Here is a 17093-nt window from a genome sequence, read left to right on the forward strand (position 1 = left end):
GAGGCTTCAGAATCCTGGGCTTGAGGGGCAAATGACCAAGGATCACGGATCACCACAAATCACAGCCCCCTTTGGAGTTGTAGGTGATTGGCTGAATCTGAGAAGATTGAATCTGTGAGGGCTAAAGTTTTCATAGTACATGACAAAGGGAGTCTAATGATCTAATTCCTTAGACATGCTGAGTGGAGCTGGCTTCTGCCACTGCAAACACTAAAAACACAGGGAAAAAAAGACATTTATTTAGCTTTGCTCTTATTATTAACCCTGGCTGGTGACTCCACCAACAGGCAGAAGTCACCTTTATTTTGTCTGATTTCCCTTCACCACCAGGAAATCTGCTCACCTCCACCTCCAAACATGACATTTTAGCCTCTGGAATTGGTGACTACGTTCCCTTTCATGGCAATAAAAAAAAAAAAGGACTTTGCAGATTTGATTACTGTTGAGTCCTGTTCTAAAGCCACAGGTGCGAGCCCTGTACCAAGGCCACAGAAGCGGAGCCCAGAACCAGGTCAACAAGTTAATTGAGCCTCTTGGTAACTGTTGCCAAAAGCCCCTGATCATCACTAACAGGCCTCCTGACTCCAAATTAGGCAAAGATGCCCACTCTAGTAAACACTCTATCGCGCCCCAACCAATCACCTAACACCAACCTTCCAGCAGGAATTTTCTTTGTCTGGAGGCTGTAAAAATTGGCTATTAACCCACAAAAACTGTCAACTCTTCTTGGTCTGTCAGGTCAGCCCACTGTGTTTGCAATGCCTCCTTGATCTCTGCTCTTTGTTCTTAATAAACTCACTCCCTTCTGAAGTGCTGTGTGTCTGGAAATTCTTTTTCAACCTGCACTCGAATTGCCCCAACAATTATGTTAAGGATCTTAGACTGGGGGACATGATCCTGGATCATCTGGATGGACCCAAGCTAACCACATGGATTTGTTTATTATTTATGTATTTCGCAGGGGTCCTTAACAGAGGGAGGCAGGAGGGTCCGAGTCAGAGAAAGAGATGGAGAAACAGAAGCAGAGTCAGAGTGATCCCGTGTGAGAAGGACTCAACCCGTGGTAGCTGGCTTTGGGGAGGAAAGGGGGCCACAAGCCAATGAGCGGGCAGCTTCTGGAGTCTGGAAAAGATGAGGAGATGGATTCTCTCCTAGAGCCTCCAGAAGGAGTGCAGCCCTGGCCTTGCTGTCATCTTAGCCCAGTGAGACCCATTTTGGGCTTTTGACCCCCAGAAATCTTAAGACAATAAATTTGTGCAGTCTTAAGCCACTCAGTTAGAGGTAATTTGTTAGAGCAACAGTAGGAAACGAATACAGCCCTTATCACTCCCTGACAAAGACTCTGTTTATTTGCTTGGTATTTGTCTCTGGAATGCCAGCTCCATGAAAGCAGAGGTGCTGCTGCTTTTTTTAACTGCTGTATACCCAGCCCTTAGCACAGCTTCCGGTGCTCAGTAAATATGTGTTAGATGAATGAATGCATCCAGTACTGCCATATGCTGGGCTAGGTGCTTTTCTGTGTGTCTGCTCATTTCATTCTCCCAGCAGTCCCAAAGAGTTATGGGGAAGGAATCAGAGAGGTCAGCTAACTCGGCCAGAGGCACATAACTTGTAAACTGGAGAGGTGTGACTGGATGCCCCCACCATGTCTGTCTAATTCTAAATATTAAAAAAAAATTTTTAATGGCATTTATTAATTTTTAAATTGAAGTATAGTTGATTTACAATGTTATGTTAATTTCTACTATAGAGCAATTGATTCAGTTATATACATATCTACATTCTTGTGGCCCAGCTGGTAAAGAATCCACCTGCAATGCAGAAGACCTGGGTTCAATCCCTGGGTTGTGAAGGTCCCCCAGAGAAGGGAAAGGCTACCCATTCCATTATTCTGGCCTGGAGAATTCCATGGACCATTCCATGTGGTTGCAAAGAGTCGACTTTCACTTTTACTTCACCTTCTTTTAAAATACTCTTTTCCATTATGGTCTATCACAGGATTTTGAATATAGTTCCCTGTGCAAAGCTCATATACTTTCTACTATACCAATTGCAGCTTCTTCCTTGTGCAGATCTGGTCGGAGCACTTTCACTTAGGTCCTCTAGAACAGGGTTTCTAAACTGGGGGTTGCAACTCTTCGACCCCTCATGAAATAATTTTGTGTATTAGGATCTGAATTAATAGGAAAGAAAATATTTGAGTTAATGGCACATGGTGAGGATAAGTATGATTTGTGAAAAATGTGTATCAGATAAACATGCATGGGTGTGAGTATTAGTGTATGAAGTGAATACACACATGTGCACACATAAGGATTTACTGGGCCAACCTATATTCCTGTTGGGGTCTCATGAGCATGTTTGAAAACACTGACCTGTAAGTGGTCTTTGAAGGATAATGCTGAAAGGCTAAGCATCTAGAAACTTCAAGTTCCTTGCCACAAAGCTTTCATAGTGGCAGCATCGATTTAAGAATGCCACCTTAAAGAATTGGTGTTCTGAAGTTATTTTCTGGTGGGTTTTATTCAGATATGAAAAATGTGCTCTGCAACCTTTATCAATGGTTGCTTGAGTTCTTGTGGGTTCAACTCTGTCTTGCTAAGCGTAATGCTTCTCATCTCTCTTGGCCAAGTATTTACAAAAACCTCTAAAAATATTCTGGAATGACTTCAGAATGCTGGGAAGGACTGCTGCTGTGTTCAGCATGGTTTTTTGCATTAAACCGTTATCAATCATTGGTTAAATGTTTTCCTTTAAAGTTCTTTGGGATAAGCATTTATATGTCAGGATATAAACAGGTGGACTTCCTGGACGAATGCCTTTTTTCTTTTCCCTTTTTTCGGGAGGACTCCTGGTAACTGACTTGGTAAATCATCCCCCTCTCAGTACTCTGTGCACTGATCACTCAACTCCTCGACAAATGAGGTGCAATGAGATGGGGCTAAAAGAAAAAGTGGCTGTTGAGGAAGTGTTATAATTAACTCAGCAGAAATCCAAAGTTCCAGGCAGGGAAAAGGGGCAAAAACTACCTAGATGTGCAACACCAGAAGAATGGGTCATGTTTCTTTATGGCAACAGATCATAGAGTGATATTTAAGCACAAAATGACTGGCTTTAGACTGTATTTCAGGGCTGCCCCTCACCAGTTCTGCTGTGGCCTTAGACAAACTGTTTCATGTCCTTAAGTCTTACCTTTCTCATCTTTAAAAAGAAGAGAGATAATAATATTGTCTGCTCTATGGATTTCTTAAAAGGCTTACAATTAGATATTGAAGTAAGATGTGTACATGCTAAGTTGCTTCGGTCATGTCTGACTCTTGGTGGCCCCATGGACTGCAGCCCGCCAGGCTCCTCTGTCCACGGGATTCTCTGGGCAAGAATACTCCAGTATTCTCAGTGGGTCCCCGAGCCCTCCTCCAGGGGATCTTCCTGACCCAAGGATTGAACCCGTATCTCTTATGTCTCCTGCACTGGCAGGCAGGAAGCCCTTGAAGTAAGATACTTGTCTCACAGAAAGCATTCAATGTTATCAATGTATTAATCCTTAGGTAAAGTCATTAAAATGATAATTTGAAATGCTCTGTAGAAATATGGAAATGAGTGTAAGATGACGAGTAAGAATCCAATAATTTGTATTTCACAAGCCTGGAGCACCCGTCCTCCACTCTGTCCTTCAACCCCATTTCCGCCTTTCCCCCTGGCTTCTATGACGGTGTCTGGGAACCCCCAAAACTCCACCACAGCTGCTTCGCTAAGGCTTGGCTAAACCTTGGCTCTGCCTGCTCCTTCTCAACTCTCTCAAATCCTTTTCAGCCTCTTCTCCCCTCTGCCTACACTTGATGCAAGGGTGTCCTCGGTGTCCCCCCTCTACTAGACTCACCCCCAGGCGGAATGCTCACCCCGCCTACTTTCACCTGGTCTCATGGGTCAAATTTCCACCTGTCTGCCCATGGCTCATATAAGCTTCCAATCCAATTACCAAATCTTAGTTGTAAAGTAAACATATCACAGGTATAAAAAAACCCCAAGCATCACATATTGAATAATTTTTCCCCAACCTGCTCCTCCTTTTACACCCTGCCTTGAGTATGCCATGGAGCACCATCAACATCCAGACAGGCAATGACTAGACAGGTCATTCTCATCTCCTCTCTCTCTGCCACCCCTTCACGTCCAACGTCGACACTGTCTGGTGGACGTTCTGTCTCGTCTCCCCTCTTGCCTCTTCCTGTCCAGCCCTGCCCCATTGTCTCCTCGGCTACTGTCTTGGCCTTGATCATCTGTCACTCATCCTGAGAATAGTTTCCTGATCGGTCTTTTACCTTCAGGCTCCCAGTCCTTTCTACTACTTGATTAATAACAGATTTCATGGCTAGCTGGAATGGATGCTTTGTTGGTAATAAAATAAATCAAGAAGCATCTTTATTAGCAGTGTGAATTTAGGCAAGTTATCCCTCTGTGCCTTGATTTTTCCATTTGTAAAACAGAAGGAGTAGTAGCAGTTTCTAATTTTGAGGATGTTGGTAAGAAATGAAGAAGTGAGTGCAAGAAAGGCCCTCGGGACTATGCCTGACTTGTGGTACATGTGTCACTCAGCTGTGCCCTTCATCCAGGTGAACTGCTATCATGAGCTGTTCTGGCCAAAGTAAGACCAGCTAGTTCTGATTGGAGCCTCAGTGCTCTGAATTCTGAAAGTTCCACAAAGGAATCCAAAGTCCCCATTCTGTGTGGCACAGAAAACAGTTGGGGTAATCTATACATCCTATACCTTGCTGTACTTCTGTCAATACATCAGGTAGCATTTTATGCAAGAGCTGAAGTAAGCTTTAGAATAAGTGTTTTTAGAATCAGGAGGATAAAAAATAACTCTTAAAAGTCAAAGAGAAGTACAGAACAAGGTTTCTTTGCTTGATTTTCTGAGAGGAGGCAGAAGTTTTGTCATTTCAAGACAGTAGCTACTGGGCTTATTAATAACATCCCTTTGGGGCCAGAAGAGCCTCAGGAGAGTCTTCCAAGTGGTTGGTGGGCTTTACTCACAGCCTGGCAGGAGCCTCTGAGTTGACTCCATTATTTCTCTCAGATCTGAGTGTCCTGCATGCATGGCCCTCTCTACAGGTACATTTTAAGACACAGGTCCTCACTCCCCAGAAGGAATGCTTCTGTGAAGCTTAAAGATTCTCCACCATTCTGGGAACCCTCCACCAAAGTGTATTAGCTGACATTTATATATATTTTTCTTTCATATGAAATTGACACACTTTGACTATCACATGAGAAGTGTACCAATTCCAGGTTCCCCAACTTGACCCCAGCCTGATAATCAGTATCTTCCAATCCACAAAGGCTGGCAAACCAGGAATTCTCCATCAATGCTCACTTGTTTCTTCCTAAACAAGAAGACCAAGCCAGGAGGTTTGTGAGGTCCATTGCTCAACGCATCTTGGTGCATGGACTTTGTGGCTGCCTTTCTTTCCTTTTTTGGGGGTGGGAGGAGGGGTAGGCAGGCAGCAGCTGTATCTTCTCTTCTGGTTTGTCTGCCTCAGCTACTTGAAAGTTAGTCAGAAGCTGGGAATTTTGAGGGTAGTTCAACTTAGAGGGCTGTGAGAGACTAATACTTATTTTTTATCCCTTAAAATATATGGTAAATATTGTGACTCATGCGTCTCCTTAAATGAAACAAATGAATGCATAAGTTAGAAACTTCCCCTACACATGCCCACACATAGACACACTCACACATGGTCATTTTTTTTCCCTCTCTTCTTTCGGTCTTTGTTTAAAACATGTTTGGAACCATTCTAAAATGTAGCCGGGAAGGGACAAAAAATGCCTGTTCAACGTCAACAGCACATCTGACAACATTTAAGGCTTCAGTGTGTCTCACTGGACGGCATAGAGCTTCGTTCAGGGCAGTTCAGCGCTGAACGCTGCTTGATTACAAGGTCAAGGTGCTTAAGGCCAGGGATGACAGGTTTGCCTGAAAGAAAATGAACAGAAGACCACCGGCTTCCCTGCGCTGTGAGCCGCGCAGGCCGGTCTGGCTCTTCTGCAGAACACAGCGGCCTGCAGGGCCAGCCAGGGTCTGGCTTTTGTCCTTCGGCTGTCATTTCTGTCATTGCCAGTCAAAGGGAGGAGCTACTGGAAAAGGAGGAAAACCATTTCTCTGAAGGCTGCAAGCCTTCCAGCAAACTTGAAAATAGACCTGGTTTTAATCTTTCTGGTGGCCATACATCTGGGCATTACTTAACTCGCCTGAAGCGGTCAGTCCCAATTTAATGAGAAGCACGGGATTGCTGTAAATCCAGGGGGTGAAAACCGAGCAAAGAAAAATTCAGGCCAAATATCGGAAAATGTCCTGATCATGAGCCTGGAATGAGGAAAGGGTGAAGTGTGGTCAGTGTGGTCAGGGCCTTAAATGAGCCTGGGCGACGGCAGGGAGCAGCCCGTGTGGACTCCTTCTCCTAGGGAGCTCCCCTGGGGTGTGCTGAGGCAACGGGCACCCCTGCTTCTCTGGTCCTCAAATCTACTTCCTGGAATGCTTGAGAAACCGAGTCAAATGCAACCAGTTTAAAGGTGTGTGATTCTGATCACCTTCACTGGGGAACCAGGACTCTTTCTAGAACTTTCTGAAAGTTTTGCCCTGGGTGGAGATGTTCTCCCTGTTGATAGTGGGGCAGTGAGTGGGCGGGCCATCCTCCATGGGCTGCCTGCCCCCATCCACTCTCTGCAATTCTCTGCCTTCCTGGTTCCATGCCTTGGAAGCGCAACCTCAACAGATGGCATCATTTAGCTTCCCTTTGGTCTGGCCAACAGGTAGCACCAGAAGATGACAGCAGACAGATGAATGGATAAAGAATATGTGGGGCATGCACACGCATGTGTGTGTGGGTCTATGTGGGGATATATAGAGTGGAATATTACTCAGCCATCGAAAAGAATGAAATAATGCCATTTGCAGCAACATGGATGGACCTAGAGATTATTACACTAAGCGAAGTAAGTCATACAAAGACAAACATTATGATGTTACTTATATGTGGAATCTGAAAAAAGATGATATAAGTGAATTTACTTACAAAACAGAAACAGACCCATAAACATAGAAAATGAATTATGGTTACCAAAGCGGGGAAGGGGGTGGAGGGATAAATCAGGAGTTTAGGATTAACATATACACAATACTAAATATACTAGATATAGAATAGATAACCAACAAGAACCCTACCATATAGCACAGGGAACTATACTCAGTATTTTGTAATAACCCATAATGGAAAAGAATCTGAAAAAGAAAAAATATATATATAATGGAATCACTTTGCTATATAGCTGAAACTGAAACAACATTGTAAATCAGCTGTACTTCAATTTAAAAAGGGAGAGAAGAGGGCAAGATAAAGGGGAGGTTGGTACTTGTTCCTTCTACTCCCTCCCAGACCCCCACTTCCATCAGTGGCTGCTTTCTTATAGGGCCGGGGTCTGCAAACATTTTCTGTATAGGCCCAGAGGGTAAGTATTTCAGGCTTTGTAGGTCAAGAGGCTATTATGTAGGTGCTAATAAAATCATTAAAAAATACAAAAACCGTTCTTAGCTTGTGGACCATATTAAAACAGGGAGCAGGGCAGATTTAGCTTACTGACTCCCTCTCTACGGCCACAGCTCCCACTGGGTGACCTCTGCTCCGGGGCTGCAGCTCTCACGGATCCAGTAACACCGGCTCCTCTCCTTGCCCTTCAGGCCCAGGGATGCCACAGCCCTCCCTGTGGAGTGCCTGCATGCCTCCCCATCGCCGGGGATTCTCTTAACCCTGCCCAGATCTGTGTGAGTTCGACCCTCTGGAGTGTGCCTTCTGTTTCCTGCCAGGACCAAGACAAATCCAGCCAGAGGGTTCAGGAAAGGGAAACAGAGTTTATGAACAGCTTGAGGCTGAATGCTTTGTCCAAGGCCTAGTGGGTGTGTATAGACATTGTGGCTAGAATGGGGCTCATTGTGAACCACGCATGAGGTTACAGTCCAAAGACTGAAGTTCTGGTGGACAGGCTGCTCTTCTGAACAGTGTACATTACGACTTTTCAATTCTGTTCTGTGCTTCTACTCTCAAACTTTCTTGTTTTTTCCCTTCCCTTGACAATCTGGCCCAGCTACACATAGGATGACCTCTTTTTCTCTCCTTGCCTCAAAGAGATGGCAAGAAGAATGTCACCTTCTTTGGTCTGAGAGCACCAAAGTGATCTGGGTAAGTCACAGGAGAAAGTCTATCTGGCATGATGCTCTGGGTGTGGTTTCATAATTACATTCCACGCATCAGCTCTATTAACAAGAGGTGGAGGAATCCCTACTCCATGCCAGGTACAATGCTGTTTGTGGGTGATTCAAAGATGAGTTAAGCATAATTGGTGCCTCCAGCAGGGGGAAGACTCACAAACAGGAGCAGTCACACGAACGAATGAAGGAGCTGTGCTAAGCCTTTGTGTGAGCCGCTCCAGCAGCAGGAGGAGCATTCACGCTTTCTCATGTCCTAACAAAGGGGTCCTAAAGAGGTGCCTAACGAGCCCAGCAGCATCACAGGTGTTTTCCAGCTGGCTTTTGTGGTGATCCCTTAACATGCAGTTTTCCAACCATCCAACATTAATCTAGCAGCTGTGTTTGGGAGAACAATGGACCCATGTGAAATTTAGGATGTCTCCAAGGCATGATTGTGGTCACTTTGCCACCGCACCACGGTTCCTGCTCTCAGGGAGCCTCCTCTGGAAGGCTGGCTGGTACCTTCGGTGGTCCCTTTTTAACTGGGCCCCAGCCCTGACGCTGCTGATTTGGCAGGTCAGGCTTGGGGCCTGAGGGTGTTCATTTCTAATAAGCTCCTGGGGGATGCTGATGCTGCCCATCCAGGGACCACACGTTGAGAACCAGCTTGCACACACACAGACAGTGACCAAGGCTGAAGAGCAGGGGCTGGGGGAGGCAACAGTGCGGTCTCCCTTAGGGAGTTTGGATGGGAAATTCGAAAAGGGAGAAAATTAGGGGAAAAAAGGAGTTTCCCTTCATGAGAAAAAGTGGGCAGGTCATAAAGGCCAGGGAGACTTTGAAAGCCTTTTGTGAGACTGAATCATGAGGTTTGAGACATTAGGCCTGGGAATTTGTGTTTTTAAAGCTCCTACAGGTGACTGACTCTCAGCCAAGTTTGAGACCCTCTATAGACTCAATATCCAGCAGTACCTGGCACACAGTAGGTACACAACAAATATTCAACTGACACTAATTCCAAGTGCGTGTTGGGAGTATTTTGATATTTCTAAATCTAGTTGTCTATGTGCTCATTTGTTTCATAAAACTCAGTCCTAGACCACTAGTTACCAGATGAATAACATGTTCTCAAGCAAATACAAATTCTTCAAATAGAATTAAAGCTCTCTCAATATCCAAGATTACAGAGATGAAACCCTGGCTCTTACCAAATATGTTGTATTAGTCACAAGGTACAGATTTCTGAAAACAACATAATAGAAAATCCCCTTTCGCCTTCATCTGAGATTCTCCTTGGCTCCTTCCTGTCTGCGCATGCATGCACGCCACTGCATGTTCCACATTAGAATATAATTAGAAGCAAACAGCTGTTAGTCAAGCAAACTACATTTGGGCCACATTTTTTCCAGAGTTCAACCCATTGCTCTAGGAGAGGGGGTGGCTTATCTTAAGAATCTCACCACTTGAAACACAACAAACCAAAATGACAATTCACTGAGATTAGTTTGAGAATGAGGTAATTCAATTGAGCAGAGACAACTACCAAGAAAGTTTCCTCCACTGTTTAAAATGGTTACTTCTTTTGATTTCATGGGAGAAGAGCTGCTCTGAAAATAGCAAATATCTCAGTTTATCACTGGAAGGGGAGTAAAGCTGTATGTGGGTGGTGGGGGGGCTGCTGATGAGATGTGGTTCTTTTTTTTAACTTTTTATTTTATATTGAAGTATAGCTGATTAAGAATTTTGTGATAGTTTCAGGTGGACTCAAAGGTGAGCAAGGGGACTCAGCCATACATACACATGTATTCATTCTTCCACAAAGAGAGCTGGTTCTTATATTGAGTCTTTCACCTGAGGCCTTGGCATAGTTCTGTCTGCAGCACAGAGCTAGAGGGTGCAGATCTGAGTTGGAGCCTTGGATTCCAGACAGACCCAGGCAGAGCAAAGACTCTACCATTCTAGTTTTTCTGTAGACTATGTCGGTCTTTTTGGATACGATTTTCTAGTACTCTTTGATGGTTGGCATAGTGCACATGCTATGGGGAAGACCAAGGAGCAAGGGTGTTGAATGAATCACATGAATTCAAAGACATCTGCACCCATGAGGAAGAGAAAAGAGGCCTTTAGGAAGCACTAACTGCCTCCAATGACTTAAATTTCCCAATAAGTTAAAAAGGCTTTCAGTTAAGCTGTGGAACTGTGAGGGGGAAGAGAGATGCTGGAGAAATAAGACACTTTGTTCGCAGCCAGGGAAAATGAGTACTAGACTCATGGCCAACACAGCCCACTACACCAGCACATGGCTTGAATAAAGGGAAATGGGCTTCTGTTGTGGCAAGAAGGATAGATATTAGGCATCAAGGAGAATCCAGCTATTGTTATTAGACTATGGAAAGCCTACCAATGAAATCATTGAAAGTTATAATCATTCTCTGGGGTTACTACCCAAGTCACTTTCTTCAAGTCCACTCTCATTCCATCACTTTGCCATGGGGATTTTAAGAAGCCCAGCTCCTATTGCTGGGCACATACTGGGAAAAGTTGAAAACTTTCAAGCACCCCAGTGTTTATAGTAGCACTATTTACAGTAGCCAAGACATGGAAACAACCTAAATGCTCGTTAACTGATAAATGAAAAAGAAATGTATATAAATATATATATATATATATACACATAATGGAATATTACCCAGCTGTAAAAAAAAAAAAAGAGAAGAATGAAATAATGCCATTTGCAGCAACATGTATGGACCTAAAGATTATCACAGTAAGTGAAGTAAGTTAAAGAAAGACAAATACTATATACTATCACTTATATGCTGAATCTACAAAAATTATACAAATGAGCTTATTTAAATAACAGAAACAGACTCACAGACACAGAAAACAAGCTTATGGTTTCCAAAAGGGAAAGGGGGGGAGGATAAATTAGGAGTTTGAGATTAACGGATAGAAACTACTATACATAAAATAGGTAAACAATAAGGACCTATTGTATAGCACAGGGAACTATACTTAATATTTTGCAATAACCAATAATGGAAAAGAATCTGAGAAAGAGTATATATACATGAAACTGAATCACTATGCCGTATACCTGAAACTAACAAGACACTGTAAACCAACAGTACTCCAATTAAAACAAAAAAGCCCAGCTCTCACCTTGATATTGTGGAAACTGAGAAAGTATACATTTAAACTTTCAAGTCCATGATTTGAGAAATTTGTTTCTTTGTGACAAGCTGGATTTTGGTTTGCTATCATCTCAAGAGATTCTGGTTCTTTCTATGTAAGTGTTTTACAGGGAGTGAGGATGGGTTTTTGAGTAGAAAGAGGCACACCTTGATCGGAGAATACCACTTCCGGGGAGAGGAGGGCCGGCGCATGTTGTTGTTGAGATTTCGGGGTTCAGGGAATTCGTACTCCTGCTCCGGCATCTTGACTCTTGCATTCTTTGCCTTCTCCAACTTAGCACCTTCTTCTGTGGAGCCCTTTTCTCCCCAACGAACCTAAAATAAATAACATACAAAAAACCCCACAAAATAACAAAATAAAATATGATGCCCCCCGAAAACAGGGATCACAAACAACTGTATGATGTGCTACCCGGTCCATTTCTTTTGGGTCATGAGGACCAGAGAAGAGGGGTGGAGTAGAGAGAGGGAAAGGGGGAAGGGCTGGAGGAGCAGCAAAAGCAAGCAAGGGACATGGATATTTGGGGGAGGAACCATCCAGGATGTGGGAACAACATACGCAAAGGCATTGTGGGCCCAGTAAGAACTCTGGATTTTATTCCAGTGATAGAAGAAACCACTGGGGTGGGGGTAGGGGGGACTTGAGCTAATGAGTGAATTGCTCTGACTCACAGTGGACAAGACACCAGGGTGAATAGGTAAAAGGCTATACTTGTTATCTCTCCATTGATGCCTCATGATTCACATCCCCATTAGACCTTAAGTGTGAGTTTTCACCATTTTGCTTTGGTTTTCTGTCACTGAGTAGTCAGCATGTAGACATGAGTAAGTGAAGCTGTCCTTACCTCCATCCTTTTAATGCCTCCAACGCCTCGGCCACCATAATAAGAAGCATCTACCGTAGGCCACTTTTTCTTAGGCAGACCATCATCATCTTCTTCCTGCAGAGAGATTGTGACACATGAAGGAAGCAAAGCACCATTGTGTCCACTATGGCAAAGTGGATGGGAGCAGACTGCCTGGGTTAAACCCCAGTGTCACCATTTACTGGGCCTTGAGCAAATCACTTAACCTGTCCAAGTTTATTTTCCTTATCTGCAAAGTGGGAATAAGAGCAGTACGACCTGGTTAGATTGTGTTGCGTTCTTGGAACATGTTCTCTTCTGCATCTCTACTCCTTTATAGCGTATCTCATCTAATCCTATCTACATGTTAATGCCTTGTGAATTTACATCTTTGTCCCTGACTTCTCTGACCTCTGTTGGCACCGACATCTTCTCGGGGACTAATCAATTTCTCAACAATACATGTCTAAAAGAAGTCCTGATTTCCCCACCTCAGATTGGTTCCTGTCGTAGTCTTTCCCCTTGCTTGGGAGTCATGCTTGAATTCTCTCTTCCTCTGCTTCCCCTTCCCTATCTCATCTCAATTTTCCAGCAAGTTCTACTGACCTTAATTCTAAAAGACTCTCAATTCATGGCTTCTCCAACTCAAGCTCCATCACCACCTCCACCACCCTGGTACCAAGGCTCCATAAGCTTTCTCCTGGGTATGGAGACAGTCTCCTAACTGACCTCTCTTACCTATAATCCATTCTCCACAAAGTAGCAGAATAAATTCCAAACCTCAACTCTGATTTGAGAGCTCTGGCCTTTACTCACCTCTCCAGCCTTCTTCCTTCCACACTCCCCTCTCCCCGATACTCTGAGTGCATTCCCTGGACATCCTTCTCAAGTAGCCCCAGTCTCTTCATCCCATCAATCTATTTTATTTTATTCTATTTTATTTCTTACAGGGCTTCCCAGGTGGCTCAGTGGTAAAGAACCTGTCTGCCAATGTAGGAGATGCGGGTTTGATCCCTATGTTGGGAAGATCCCCTGGTGGAGGGCATGGCACCCCATTCCAGTATCCTTGCCTGGAAAATTCCATGGACAGAGGAGCCTGGTGGGCCACAGTCAATGGGGTCACAAAGAGTTGGACACAACTAAACAACAGAGCACACACATGGCTTGCTATTTATTTATTGTCTGTCTTTCCACACTGCAATGGAAGTTTCAAGAAAGCTTATGTTTATTTGTCATAGTTACCATTGCAGTCTCAGCTTTTAGAACAGCACCTAGTACATGGTAGATGCCCAAGAATTATCTGCTGAATTTATAAATAAATTAAACAAGATGATTCAAATAAAGCAGTTAACTAGGTGTCTGCAGCTTAGCTTACTGACAGGAAGTTAGCATTTACAATGCTTTTTAAGATGAAGGGAGAAAACAAGAGGAACTTGTAAGCTTATGGGTGGAAAAGGGAGGGATAAGGGAGGGATAATTAGCAAAACCCTTCTTTATCTTGGCGCTAATTCCTGTTGTGGGGAGAAAAAGTCACCATCAGACAGTCCTAGATGGGCTAGAGGGTGGTGGCATAATTTCCCTTCGGGGTAAGGAAAGTCTGCAAAACAGATTAATGTGCTCAGAACAAGATCACCTCCCACAGCCTTGGGTTGGAGGCATTTGGGGAGGCAGGGTGGAATCCCATGTGGGGCCACTTCTGTGTGGAAAGGGGCAGGCATGGGACCGGGTACATGCAAGGGTCCGCAGAAGAGAGGTCAGAGCCAGAGGTGACAAAGCAAAGCAGGAACACAACACGTTAAGACCTTCAAGGTGACCTTCTGTGCTTCTGATGGGCAGGTTTCTGTTTAAAAATTAATGTATCTAAAGGACAGTGATCACATTCAGGCAGCTGACCAGAACGGGCCAGTCTGCATGTGTGTGTGTCTGCGTGTGTGTGTGTGTGTGTGTGTGTGTGTGTGAAATGAACCTGTCCTCCTTGGACGTGGGGCTGTGCGCCCTGAAGGCACAGTGGGTCCTGTTGACGACCCTTGTATTCTAAATCTTGCACAGAGCCTGGCACATGGTAGGTGCTCAATAATTGTCAGTATCGAATTCGTGATAACACAGCTGGATTTATGTAGCCTTTAACATGTATGTGCTGGTCACCCTTCCGAGTGCTTGACATATATCAACCCAGTCATCTCTCAACCAGCCAGTGATGTAGGTGGTGCTATCACACCCACTACAGAGGAGGAATAGAGAGGTTAAGTGACTTAGTCACCAGCTTCGATGTGGCAGAGATGGATTTGAGCCCAGGCAGCCACACTCTTGTTTGACTGTTTCTCTGTGTTGACAAAATTCTAGGTTTTGGCCTTTTGTGTTTTGCTTTTCCAATCATTTGATGCTTTCAAGTAAATGCAGTTTTCTACTTCTCACCACTTGTACCTGCTAAGACTTCTGACTACATGTGCCAAAATAATAAATAAAAACAAACAAAAAGGACACCAGCAAGAAAATACTATAGCTCACAGTATCTCACCTTACAATTTCAGAAAGTTTATAATGTCAACCAGGAACCTTATATGTTTAAACTTCACCACTAGATGTGTCTGTGTCATACATGAAACATGGCTTCCAAAACCCTGGGCATGCCCGGTCAAGGACTTAACGAACATAGCAGCACGGAGAATGTATGAAATTCCAAGAATAAAGCTGCTCTATTCATTAGGGCACTGAAAGGGTCTCATGAGTCTCCTAATTATTTAAATGACAGGAGCACAGATGACCATATAATTGGGATTTTTCACTGCACAGAAGAGGATAGCCAGACCCAGAGAAATGAAGAGACCAGTGGAGTGGAGTTCTGATCTGGCTTGCCTTGTCGGGTATTCCCCCTATAGTTACACGCATAGCTGCCCTTCCCCCTAATCTCTTCCCGCCCCTGGGCTCTATGCCTCCGCGGTTGCCAGGTACCCAAATTGTGCTGGCCTTCTGCGCATGTGTAGGTCCTGCATCCCATACAGGAAATGCCTAGAGGGCAATCCACTCCACGCGCTCTTGATACAACCAAGCCTGCCCTTAACCCCCTGACCTGAGCTTGTGGGCCAAACTCAAACAACAGCAAAAGACAACACAGAGGCCCAAGGATTGACCAATGGGAGAGTCAGAATTTCCCTTCAGTTACTATGGCTCTGTTTACACATTCTAGAGACGGAAGGGTTTTGCAATCTTCAGAAGAGAAGGGAATTTTTGATGTGGTGTTTTTTCTTTTTTCTTTCTTTCATTTGGCCAAAAATTGATGAAATAAAATCATAGATAGTCCTCAGCAATTTCACTGACAGAATTGGCAGCACCTGAGGTGAGTCTCTACCTCTAATTAAATAGCAGGGCTTTGGGGGAAGTCCCTCTCACACTGCCCTTTAAGGATGTAGCAGGGAAGGGAAAAATCACCAGTACAGAGATCCCCTATGATAAATGGAGTACAGACTGAATGAGCAGAACTGCTTTGTGTCAGCAAAGCCATAGGAATCAGGGGTTTGTGGGCAGTCAGCAGAAGATGAGCAGAAGAATGGAACTGAACTCCAGGAAACTGCCAGGTGCCACCAGAGAAGGAGGCCAGGAGAACCTTGCAGGAATGGAATGGCAGGGATGGTATACATGTACAGGGATGGCTGAGTCCCTTCACTGTTCCCCTGAAACTATCACAACATTGTACGTTGGCTATACCCCAATACAAAATGTTTTTGGTGTTAAAAAAATTAAAAACAAAAAAGAAGGGGCTGTTTAATACTCTGTTTAATTGGCTGCACTGTATTGTAACCCACTGGCACTTTTAAACCTTCAGTAAAACTTCCTACACAGATGGCTTTGTGCCAGTTGTGTCTTTGGGGAATAGAGGGATCTGATTTGTTAGATGGTATCCAGCAAAGGAAGAAGAGGAGATAACGCAGAAGAAGCAAGTAGTAGGAGGCAGTGGTGCCTGGAGCAACCGCAGAGATTAGGAAGGGATGCTGGTTGTCCATTAGCGGAAGTTTTGTTTAAATTTTGAAGGATGTGGTGACCCCAGACATCCAGTTGGCTGATGCTTGGGTGACACGAGTGGCAGCACATGACTCAGATAGGGAGGCCTGTTCTGACCTGTTCATCCAGGCAGACCTGGACAAGAAGGAGCTGAAAAATAGAAGTCTGATGCACACATTTGGGAGGCCATGACTGGTTTAGTCCTCTGCTGTCTGCACGCACTGTACTTTTTCCATCTTTCCAATCGTGCTAGGCTTTTATATAGCTCCATGCTTCACCATTCACAGTTCCATATGCTTGAAACAAACTTCTCCTGCTTCTTTTACCCATCTTTTAAGATATTGCTCAAATGTAACCTATTCCATGAAGAACTCCCTGATTTCCCAGGGAATTCAGTGCTCCCTTCTGTGTTTGCCATGGTTCCTTGTATTGACTTTCACTCACTCAACAAATATTGACCTCTTAGTCAGTTATTAAGCAAACCAGCAAGGAAAGGGGTGAGATTACTGATTCTGGGGATCCCTCACTCCTCATGCAAACCATGATGTGAATAGCGCCCCCTAGAGTTGTGCCATGGTGGCCCTCTGAGACTCAGTCTATGAGTTCTTTAACATTCCTGCTTCTTTGATATCCATTTGGCAGAAGAACCAAATGGCCATTTTGGCCTAAATAGGCTCTCAATCTCCAATTCACTATGGGTAGCACTAGGACCCATCTATAGAAGGGAAAACATAACTGAAACAGAATGGAGCCCAAGGAAATAGTTTTAAACCAGCCTTTGAATTCATTAAAAAGTTCTTTGAACTATTG

The 17093-nt window shown here is 44.2% G+C and overlaps 1 protein-coding gene across 1 annotated transcript in view; it reads right to left on the minus strand.

The window, feature by feature from the left end:
• ANTXR1 (ANTXR cell adhesion molecule 1) overlaps window positions 1-17093 on the minus strand; it is a 252957-nt gene that overhangs the window by 60458 nt on the left and 175406 nt on the right. Inside the window, exons 15-16 of the mRNA XM_043917596.1 lie at window positions 12285-12380; window positions 11587-11754 (exon numbers count right to left, since the gene is read on the minus strand). Of these exons, the coding sequence (XP_043773531.1) occupies window positions 11587-11754; window positions 12285-12380 (264 nt within the window). The remainder of the gene's footprint in view (window positions 1-11586; window positions 11755-12284; window positions 12381-17093) is intronic.

Source organism: Cervus elaphus, chromosome 11 (assembly GCF_910594005.1).
Source record: "Cervus elaphus chromosome 11, mCerEla1.1, whole genome shotgun sequence".
In the NCBI taxonomy this organism is placed as follows: Eukaryota; Metazoa; Chordata; class Mammalia; order Artiodactyla; family Cervidae; genus Cervus; species Cervus elaphus.